The 10,702-nt window shown below is 43.7% G+C and overlaps 2 protein-coding genes across 2 annotated transcripts; one reads left to right on the forward strand and one right to left on the reverse strand.

Moving 5' to 3' along the window:
* Positions 1-707: 707 nt before the first annotated feature.
* On the reverse strand, positions 708-5,648 carry si:ch211-153b23.3. Its single transcript, XM_041944524.1, has 11 exons — positions 5,618-5,648; positions 4,577-4,762; positions 3,025-4,491; positions 2,848-2,940; positions 2,654-2,758; positions 2,416-2,525; positions 2,130-2,321; positions 1,859-2,021; positions 1,572-1,737; positions 1,277-1,371; positions 708-1,185 (listed from the first exon to the last, which is right to left on the reverse strand). The coding sequence occupies exons 2-11, from the start codon at positions 4,731-4,733 to the stop codon at positions 1,100-1,102; spliced, it is 2,634 nt and encodes an 877-aa protein (XP_041800458.1). The 5' UTR covers positions 4,734-4,762; positions 5,618-5,648; the 3' UTR covers positions 708-1,099.
* Positions 5,649-5,961: 313 nt separating this feature from the next.
* On the forward strand, positions 5,962-9,911 carry irg1l (immunoresponsive gene 1, like). The gene is made up of 6 exons (XM_041944605.1): positions 5,962-6,089; positions 6,499-6,553; positions 6,690-6,877; positions 7,296-7,388; positions 7,859-8,064; positions 8,720-9,911. The coding sequence occupies exons 1-6, from the start codon at positions 6,072-6,074 to the stop codon at positions 9,645-9,647; spliced, it is 1,488 nt and encodes a 495-aa protein (XP_041800539.1). The 5' UTR covers positions 5,962-6,071; the 3' UTR covers positions 9,648-9,911.
* Positions 9,912-10,702: the final 791 nt, after the last annotated feature.

The raw sequence follows: 10,702 nt of genomic DNA on the forward strand, positions 1-10,702 counted from the left end.
TTACAGAATCCTGTTATCAGGACAGTGATTAACTAAATAAATAAGAGGTTTCTGTGCTCCGATTAGATTTTAAGGATCCAGGATCCTTATCATTACGTACAGGATAGCCCCACCTTTCAAGCAGTCTTAGCCTGATCTATCAGGAAAATAAGATTTCTTCCTGTAAAGATTACTTTGTGATGAACTTTAGAAATGATATGATTTCTGTCATTAAAACAATTACATAAGGCAGCACATATAACGATGACCACGCAGAAAGTAGGGAGACATTTTTCTCCCTCGTTAAGCTCAAAATGAGACTATTTGCTGACATGTTGAGCTGTAGTCTACAATGTGCAAAGTCGGCTCTTTTTCTGCAGTGTAGCGCATGCTTCTCTGCTTTCTTTTTAGTTTTTATCAGTAACATCTTGTAATTTTTAGTAACATAATACATTATTTTGATATTTGTGTATATATATATATATGTATGTATATATATATATATAAGAGGTGTGTAATTTAATCTGCCGCACCATCGTGCCAGAAATGCTGGATGTCCCAGAAGAAGCCTGAAAACTGAGTTTCCTTTACAAACAAATAACTATTTCTAGAATTTCTGCAGTCACAACTGATTCAAACTCGTTATTTATTTCCACAGATTTATTCAGCACCAAAATGCACAGCGAGCTTAAAAACATGCAGTAAAAGGAGAGAAGTTTTCTGTTCCACCCTCAAATTAGCATTAAATTAGCAAGTGTGAAAGTCATGTCCATGTACAGTAGAATTTACATCTATCAATGAAGGTTTAAAGAGTGATTAAACATTTACAATTGTCATTTCATAAAGATTATGTGATATTATCTTCACTTATTTAAATTAAAGTTCTTACAGTTTTATTTCGGCCAGAATTAAGCAGCTCAGAAACAAACAGTTATTTTATTGTAACATACACATTTAAATAAATATACAACCAGCAACACTCTGTCTCTCACTCAGTGTTTCTCATATTGTTCATAACGTGTGTCTGAGATTGTTGGAGTTGGGGAGCTGAGTAAGCCGATCTAATATGGAACCAGGCATGAGGAGGCTCACTGAAGGAGAGGAGCAAGGTACAGGACAATCACACCATGGTGCTTTTCACTCTGTCAAAGATCTGTCGGACTTTTACTGCAGGGACGCAGCCTTCCCTCACGATGGTGATGGTCCCTGTGAAAACAGTTTGACAGGCCTGAGTTAGAAAGTTCCTGTTAAAACACACAAAAAAGAGGGAATGTTGTGGGAATGTTTTGCATTTTACCTTCGTCGATCTTCAGGCAGTTGACCACAGTGGATGCAACCACTTCATTTGAGTCCCCGTCACACAGAACCCCTTGGATCTTGTGTCCCAGTCGACTGTGGCAAACAAGACGGCAGGAAAGTGTGTGAGTGTGTGAGTGAATGCGCATGTAGTCGCCACCCATGAGCAATGTATTGTGATAGACAATGAATGACACTTTTGTCCCACAGCTACACAAGATTAATCTGCTGTAAATGGACACTGAAGATGACACATGAGACTTGAGTACAGTAGAGTTCTGTTAGGCGACACTTACTTGATGACCATGCTGTGGTGGGTGCTGTCTGCTTCTCCGCTGGGATTGGCTGAGGTGATAGCAAGGGGTCCAGTGATGTCACACAGGTGGCCGGTGACGGTGTGGTCAGGGACGCGGATCATGATGCTGTCCTTGGTACCGACACGGTCAAAAGCTGGTCCCACTCCTACATGAGAATGATGGAAAGGTGAGGTAAATACTGATCATTGATATTAATTTAAGATAAGCTGAAACAGTTGTAAATTGAATCCAGTAACGCGGCATTTAAACTGGTTTGAAGAGTTTACCTAGTCTGAACAGCCAGTCCCCTTTGCTGACGATGCAGCTGATGCCTCCGGGATACACATTTCTCATAAACTCCCACAGCAGAGGACTGAAGGGAGGCTTGGCTGCCACCAGCTGCTCCACATTAGAGATGCAAATGCAGATGGGCTTCTCTGCCGGTCTGTCCTGGATCAGGTCACAGATAACAGGTTGATGAGGTTCACATCAAAGACAAAATGTTGAAATTGGATTTAATGATCAGGCTCATATTACGTGCTTCCAGCTTATTCTCACTTTAATGTTGTAGATTTTCTCTATAGCTTGAGGATTCTTGCAGGAGGCGGCCAGCGCATACACAGTGTCTGTGGGAATACCACATACTCCTCCTTCCTCCAGGATGCCAGCGATCTTCAGGAGACCGCTGGTGAGCCGTGAATTAACCGCAGGACAGGGTAGCACTGAAGCAGACTCCTGCTTCACCTCCTCCTGAGACAGGCCACAGAGAGAGTGACATTTTCACAAAATGAAAATGGACCACTACAAATTTAGAGGAATGTAAATGAGTCTCTTAATTGATTACCTTTATTAGAGGAGGGCCCATAGGCAGCAGTCTCTGTGAGAAGATGCAGTTCACCAGTGACGCCAGAGCTCCATATATGCAAATTGTTGAAAGTATTGCAAGCATGGCTACTGTAAAGACAATGTCAAAATGTTTCAATTAGCAGATGTCTTTTTCAAAAGATTCAAATTTAAGCCTATTTCTAGATTTAAAAACCGTTAAAAAAATGTGCTCACAACAAGGCTTTGTCTTTACTTACTCTCGAGCCCATATGGCAGTCGCTGCAGAGTGGAAAGGAGGAAACAGACCAGAACAACCTCCATGATGGTCGTTAGAAACAGCAAAACTAGGTTCCTATAGGCAGCTGACATAAACAATGGAAGGATGAAAACAAGCTCAAAAATGAACAAATTGATGAATTCATCTACAAAACAATAATCTTGTTAACCTTACCAATCAGCATTAGGAAAGCATTAATGACCAGGAGAGCAATGGCTCCTGCTGTGAAACCGTAGGCTGCCTCTGTGGAAAGCTGAAGCAGTTCACCTAGAAAAGAAAAACTTGGGATCAGAATTTTGTGCAGTTCACTCAGAACAAATCTTAATTTTAAACATGTTTGTACTGACATACCTGCAAACCTAAACCAGGTCCAGGTGGCCCACACTACTACATAGATGGATGAGATGACTGACCCAAAACGGCCCCCTCCTGTGACTTGCAGCCGGCTGACATAGGCCTGGATGATGGCTCCAGAGATAAGGACCCAAGGGACAGTCAGATGAAGGAATGCAGGATTTGTGCTGGATGATCTTGTGTGAAGAGCTGAGAGAGCTGCAACCCCATTGGAAAGGTAGAACATGGCGTCTGAACCCTGGTCGGTATGGGCCCGTGCCTCCTGGACTCCCTGTTTGGCCCTGCCGCAGCTCAAAGCCTTCTTCAACTGGTCTGTGGAGACGGGCTGTGGTCCTATAGGGATTAGAGACTTCTCTGCTATGGTGTTGATGAGACGTGAGAAAGTGCTATACAGGGAGGCCGCGGTGAACAGGGAGCAAGCTACGCCAAAGAAGATGTAGTATCCCCGTGGAGGGATCTGGGGGACTGTTGAGACTGTGATCACAACAAACAGCATGTTGTGGATCAGTTCCAGAACATCTGTGTTCAGGCTTGCCACACAGAGCACCAAGCCCGCTGCCACAAAAAACCAATTCCCCACCATTGCTTCCCTCCCTGAGACCACTCTAGTGTTCTCCACAACCAGAACAGATACCACAAACTCATCCCAAGCCTGGATCAGCCAATATGTGGCATGAAGACCAAACTTAGTAGTGTGGTAGCAATCTTGACGTAGATAGGCGTAGTAGCTGGACAACAGCTGGCCAAATATGGTGATTGAGACCCATGCAGCCCCCAACCCAAAGGCCTTCATGTACCCAAAGCTGTAGAACGCAAAGATGAAGGAGGCAACAGTGTCACAGAAGACACCCAGGGCCATGGGCTCTGCGTATTTCGTGTTCTTCTTCTTCTCTTGGCCAATGCTCTGGGCACTTGTTGAGTTGGTGGTCCCTAGCAGGAGAACATTAAAGAGGGGGGTCCCGAAGCCTTTGAGGGCTAGACGTTGAGTCAGACCTTTGGCGAGCAGTGCAGCTGCTCCGTAGATGGCAAAAATCAGAATGAGTAACTCTAGAACCCCAGAGACCACGAGAGCCCAGGGGCTTGCTACTAGACTCACTGCTTCAAAAATTAAGGTGGCTGTGAGGGCCCCAAAGACAAAGGGCATGATGTAGTTGACTGTGGCAGAGCAGAAGGCTATGAGAAAGGACAGAAGGATATAGGGCACCAGACCAGCGATCGCTGACTCTTTCAGTGACAGGAAAATTGGGATCTCTGTAGTGGCATTCGACAACACGTTGCTCAAATTTGCAGACAAATGTGCAGGAGGATCAGCTGTGGCACCAAAGAAGATTCTGGTGGCACCATAACTGCCCCAAAGAGCAGCATAGCCAATGAAGGCAGTGCCACTCAGATGATCGTATTTTCTAAAGGAAAGCAGTCCAGCCACCAGTTGGCATAAACCACCAATCAGGATGAGGTGAACACCTATGAAAAATAAAACTGAAATTACTAAGACAATTTTGTGTGAAGTTTTATTACATTATTTTAGCAGATGTTCTAAAAGTCTAACCTGCAAGTATGTTCTCCACTCCCACTGGTGCATTGCCGGTGTGTGCTGTATTGAAGTTCTGTAGAAGCACGAGGAATGCACTGATCCCATTGGATAATATGCCTAACACTCCTGGCTCACCATAGAAACTGGCTGGAAACCCATCTGGTGTTGCCATAATGTTGTTGTTGTCAATCTACAGTTTCACTGAAACAGTGAAGCAAAAAACACAGACAGCATATTCATGAATATATATACATATATACTGTACATCTATGTACATTTTCTTTGAATTAAAGATGATGAGCACTAACAAATGCAGGAATCAACCAAAAAGACAAATGGAGACTTTACAAATACTTTCTCAGTCTTAATTATTTTCCTGTAAATAATAACTTGCCATAGTGGTAGAGAACTATAAGTATTACTGTGGTGCTAAAATGTACATGCAATACCTCATGCAAATTGTATGCACAGAGAGAGAGGTCCCTGTTGTTTTTTAATGAAAAGCAACACTTGACACTCTTAAAACCCCAGAAAAGCCGACCACATGGAGCTAAACTGCATCATACAAAAGTAACATAATTAGCTAAGGCTAAAAGCAAATTATGATACCTTTAAGGAACATAACTATACCATAAAGCAGCAATGACAAACTGTAAAGTCCTAAATTTTAAGTTCTGCTCTCTCTGGCTCTTTTCTGTCTTTTTTCCTTTACGCTCACAGAAACCTGAGAGTATTTGACCCCACCCAGTCGTAAATGGGCTAATCTAAGGTAAAACAGCCGAGTAGCTGTGTTCAACTTTCCTGCTCTGTGACAACAAAGCAGCAGGTGTCTGCTTCAGTGAGCATTTAATCCATAACTAACAGAGTAATATTTACCCAAAAGACGTGAGGTTTTTTAAGTTGCCAACTATTTCAGAGTTGTAATTTTGGTATTCTTTTTGTCAATCTTATAAATAACTTTACATTGTGATACTTGTTCCTCTTTCAACTAACTAACAGATATTTGTATAGTCTTTGTGCCGGCTGGTAACAAAGCAAATGAAAATAAAGTCTTACCTGGTGAAGACGCTCAAACACTGCTGAGTTGTTCTGAAGCAGGGATGAAAGTTTGTCATAAATAAGGGTGGGTGGAGGAGGAGTTCATGAAAATTCCCCCACTCGATCTCACAGCCTGCTACCTGACAGGTGACCTCACTGCTCCTTAACCAGATGATTACATACCACTCCTCCTCTTTGAGGAAGGTGATGATTGTTATGACGGTGATGATGATGGTTACTGTGGAAATTCCTTCTCTTAATCTGATATGTATTGTTTTGTTTTTTTTCAAGGATTCGTCTGAGCTTCCCTGTTCCTCCCATGTCAGGATCAGCAGCCTGGTCTATATAAGGGCAGGTACTCCCTCAATCCGAAAAGCATCAGCATCCTTGACAAGCTGTTGACTGCAAACCTGCTGCATCAAAGACAAAGAGAGAAATAGAAGAGCAACAAGAGAAACAACTGACTGGGACCATGATCTCCACATTACAGGTAAAGATTTAAAGATATTTTTGTGATATTAATGGAGATCTATCTACCCCAGACTGGTATTAAGGGCATGAATCTTGTTCTTGCTTGAGAAAATCAAGTAAACTTGCTGCCATGCTTAAAACTTCATCCAGCCTGGTGTAGAATGTGTCACTGAGCTCTAAAATCATAATTAAGCTTGCACTGCGTGCCACACCTGTTGCAGCTCCGTCTCAGCAGCAGCTCTTTTACAAGAGACACACAGTAATATTCATTATGGTGATCCCAGAGTCAACTGAAAGGTTCATTTAACTGCATCTGATATGTAAAAAAAAACAAAAAAAAAACTTATACTACTATTTAAAGAAAAATACACCAAATGTTAGTGGTTTACAGGTGTCAGTAAAGATATTCTGTACACTTTGTCCTGCAGAAAACCATTAGACCAGTGTGGGCTGTCAGAGGGCTGCATAAGTCTGCAGTGGAAGGTAAACCTAACTTTTGGTACACTCTACTTTACTCTAACTTCTTGTCAAACAACAAGATGTATTTCACATGAACTAAGTACTTACCCCTGACATTTTTCCGTCTCTCTGCTCACCTCTCACTCTTTCCCCCGTGCAGTCTTGAAGCTGCCAGCCTCTGAGGACACAGTCACAGCCAGCTATGGGAGGTTCATCAGTGAAGTAAAGCCTCAGCACTTGTCCTCTGTGGTGCTCCACCGCAGCAAAAGAATGGTGCTGGACAGCATTGGAGTTGGTTTGATTGGCAGCACGACAGATGTGTTTGAATTGGCCCTGCAGCACTGCCAGGTGAGGCAGCACGGGTGAAAGGAAAAAAAAGAAAGACATATCTCAGGTGTCTACGAGGCAACAAGACAGATGAAAGCAATTGTGTGACCTTATAAAAAGTGTAGCTGTATGCCAGTGCAACAGCTGTGTGCGGACAGATTAGAAAAAAAATCAGAGGTTATCATTATAGCTGCTGGATTTCATCATATAACTTGGGAACAGGCAGGAGTTTTATGTGCGGTGACCTTTGTCTCCAAATTTCTGTTTGACGTATGACTTACAAAGAAACTTATTCAGCTTTCAACTGAGGAGTGATACACCAGAGCTTTTTAAAGTTCACTTTATGCACGCGATGACACAATCTGCGACCACAAAATGTATTAAAAAAGTCTTTGTGACAACACCCTGTGTTTACCTGTCTCCGTCTTTTCCCCTTCAGCACATGTATGCTCCTGATGACATCAGCTCTGTGTACGGACGCAGGGGCACGAGGCTCTCGCCGACACTGGCAGCTTTCGTTAATGGAGTGGCGGTGAGTATAAATAGGTGGAATAGATGTGTCACAGCTGTCCACTAGTAGTAATTTCAGACGCACTAAACCCATTACAGCTGTGTTATACTCTGCTGTCTGGGCATGCAACCACAGGAGGGGTTGATGAAAATACTGAATTGACCCCACATTACCCTTCTGCAGAAATGACCGTTATGTCTGCAAACATTATTTTCCTTCCATTCCTAAAGAAACCATCATGATGTCAAGCTCATTTCTAGAACCTGCAGCGGTTGAGGCCTGTTATGGCAATTAAAGGAATTTTCCAGTTTGCTGAAAAAGGAGATGGGTGTAGAGAGCCAAATTGCAGCTAATTATAAATATTGTTTACAGCTAGTTAGTGTGTTATTGCACGAAGCACAGCAGCATCGTGTTTGTAACACTATGTACTATTCACAATCATTTAATTGTTGAAAATTTTTTTTTTAATGGTCTGGTTTTTTTTGCTGCAGACTCACTCCATGGACTTTGATGATACATGGCACCCTGCCACTCATCCCTCAGGAGCGGTCCTTCCTGCTGTGTTAGCACTCAGTGACATGATGCCTGCTAAAAGTAAACCGAGCGGCCAGGACTTCCTGCTGGCATTCAACGTCGGCCTTGAGATCCAGGGCCGACTGATGAGGTTCTCTAACGAAGCCCACAACATCCCCAAGAGGTGAGCGCCTCAGAGCACGAGTCAAACTGGATGCTGTCATTTACAGGCTAATAGCAACATTGCAGTAGGTTTTGCACTTTGCTGGGTCTCCCTTGGTGATCACACGTATAAAGCCAGCTCCTTGTTTAGGGGTTGCTTTTTGTATTCTGCATGGAAAAGCAGCCTCCACATGAGTCTTCAGGGATCCATATTTGACTCTGCTGATCTCTGCAGTGTGGTTTACAAGGAGGCTGGTGCAGTGTAATCTGCAGTCTCTTAGAGTTGTCAGTGAGCTGTGACAGGTGTGCGCATGTTATTATGTTAATCGCAGGGACAGCAGAGGCTCTGTGGGTAGTGTTTGCACAATTAGCCATGTCAAGGTAAATATCACACAAGGCTCCTTTTGGCAAGTGTTTACACCAAGTCAAGTGACCCACCAAATTATTTGTTTGTTTATTCAGAAATACTAAGAAGGCTTAAAAACAATTTCCTCCTACAGGCCTGAAATAAGCTGCATGTGGAGAGTCACATAAAAGAGTAGCTGTTTGTGCAAGGAGACACCTTCGCACACAGGAGTTCTGCTGGAGTCATAATGACAGAGTTGCATGAGTAAATTGTTCCAAAACACCTCACCAAAGTCTCTTTGTCTCTTTCTTTCTGTCTTCCCCGTCGGCAGGTTTCACCCTCCCAGTGTGGTGGGGACCATGGGAAGTGCAGCCGCCTGTGCTCGGCTCTTGTCTTTGGATCACTCCCGGTGCAGTCATGCCTTGGCTATAGCTGCTTCCCTGGCTGGGGCCCCAATGGCTAATGCTGCCACTCAGTCTAAACCCCTCCACATCGGTAATGCCTCACGTCTGGGGCTGGAGGCTGCTCTGCTGGCCTCACGTGGCCTAGAAGCGAGTCCTCTGGTCCTGGATGCTGTTGCTGGGGTGGCTGGCTTCAATGCATTTTATGAAGACTATGTGCCACAGCCTTTAGAATCACCAAATGACAATGGCCATATGTTCCTGCTCGAGGAGCAGGACATAGGATTCAAGCGCTTCCCCGCCCATCTGGGGATGCACTGGGTGGCAGATGCTGCAGCCTCGATCCACAAGCTTCTCGTGGGGTTAAACCCTGGCACTGTCTCCCCTGCTCAAATCCAAGACATCCTGCTCAGAGTCCCAAAATCTAAATACATCAACAGGCCTTTCCCTGACTCTGAGCACGAGGCACGCCACTCCTTCCAGTTCAATGCTTGCAGCGCTCTCCTGGATGGTGAGGTGACCGTGCAGTCCTTCGCGCCCGCTGCCATGATGCGCCCTGACCTGCTCGCCCTGCTGAGCCGTGTTCGCGTGGAGCATCCCCAGGACAACCCAGCTAACTTCAACCGCATGTACGGCGAAGTCCAGGTGACGCTTGTTGGCGGAGACATCCTGACGGGACGCTGTGACACCTTCTACGGGCACTGGCGCAATCCGCTGACCAATGAGAGCCTGAAGAAGAAGTTCAGGAACAACGCAGGGGAGGTGCTCCCCCCAGAGAAGGTCGAGAGGCTGATTGATGTGGTTGAGGAGCTGGAGAGACTCCAAGACTGCAGGGCCCTTCTCTCACAGCTGCAATGAACACTCTCAAACATGCACAATAACAGCAAAACAGAACGTATTTATAGTAAAGGTAAAGGGGTCACATGAAAAGCAGCCACTGCACTGTCTCCATATGCCTCGCTTTTACCAGTAGTGATGATGTCAAAACATTGTACATTGTGTTACATTATTTTATTGTATCATTCAAATGTCTTTCATTTTATTCAGAAATCAGTATGGATTGCAAAATGTGATCTAGTTAGATAGCAATGGGAAAATGAAGGAATATTTATGGACTGAATATTTTTCAATTGGAACTTTATACATACGCTGTACATATAAGTGGCGCAAAGTGCTGCACTGTTTTTTTTTGTGCAAAACAATGAGTTGTTAAACAATGTAAATGCTTGATGCCTGTAATGCAACATTATTTCCTCTTTGATATTTTAACATTTTATTACACAAATGTGGAATGTTTCTGTGTTTTTCCTTTAATAAAACGACTCAAAAACAAAGTCTGAGAAATGAAATTCATAACGGAAGAAAATGCTTTGAGAAAACAAGCGTATGTTCTTTTAGGCTCAGGAAAATACGCAATCACATCTTTTCTACTTAACCACACTTATTTAAACACATAATAAAAATGAAAGCAGCGCAAAGGGTAAGAGGCAAAAAACTGGCTGTATTTTCCTCGAAGAAAGGATTCTGCAGTGAAACGCCTAATGAGGTCATAAAGTACACTACATTAGTCTGTTGTTAGGTTAATCATTGCCAGTCAATCATTTAAAGCCAACCGTGCAGCCCTGTTTTCACGATAAAGAACAAACATTCTTTTGTCCTTCAACTGAAACAAGCAGGAAATTTGCGTGATAAAAAAATGTTATAATGGTAACCTGCTAAAGGTTCTTTTCTTTTCCTAGTGTGTACATTTGGAGTGCAAACAAAAACAGGGCGTCCAAGTATCCAAATGTGGAGCAGTGCTGGGAAAAGAGAGCTGTTTTCCTCATCCCGTCATGTTGTCCTTTAGTTAATGTGTGGCAGGACGTCTGCACAGGAGGAAATGCATGAGGCCCCTGTTTGTGCACCTGTCCAGC

This window comes from Chelmon rostratus, chromosome 9 (assembly GCF_017976325.1).
Source record: "Chelmon rostratus isolate fCheRos1 chromosome 9, fCheRos1.pri, whole genome shotgun sequence".
Lineage (NCBI taxonomy): Eukaryota > Metazoa > Chordata > Actinopteri > Chaetodontiformes > Chaetodontidae > Chelmon > Chelmon rostratus.

Bases quoted from the DNA above. Each gene is read 5' to 3' on its own strand.
- si:ch211-153b23.3 (XM_041944524.1), bottom strand. From the start codon at position 4,733: ATGGCAACACCAGATGGGTTTCCAGCCAGTTTCTATGGTGAGCCAGGA. The intron at 2,759-2,847 runs GTAAGGTTAACA...TGTTTATGTCAG, and splicing joins TGCTTTCCTAATGCTGATTG to CTGCCTATAGGAACCTAGTT. The intron at 1,372-1,571 runs GTAAGTGTCGCC...TGTTTGCCACAG, and splicing joins CACCACAGCATGGTCATCAA to TCGACTGGGACACAAGATCC.
- irg1l (XM_041944605.1), top strand. The intron at 6,878-7,295 runs GTGAGGCAGCAC...TTTCCCCTTCAG, and splicing joins TGGCCCTGCAGCACTGCCAG to CACATGTATGCTCCTGATGA. The intron at 7,389-7,858 runs GTGAGTATAAAT...TTTTTGCTGCAG, and splicing joins CTTTCGTTAATGGAGTGGCG to ACTCACTCCATGGACTTTGA.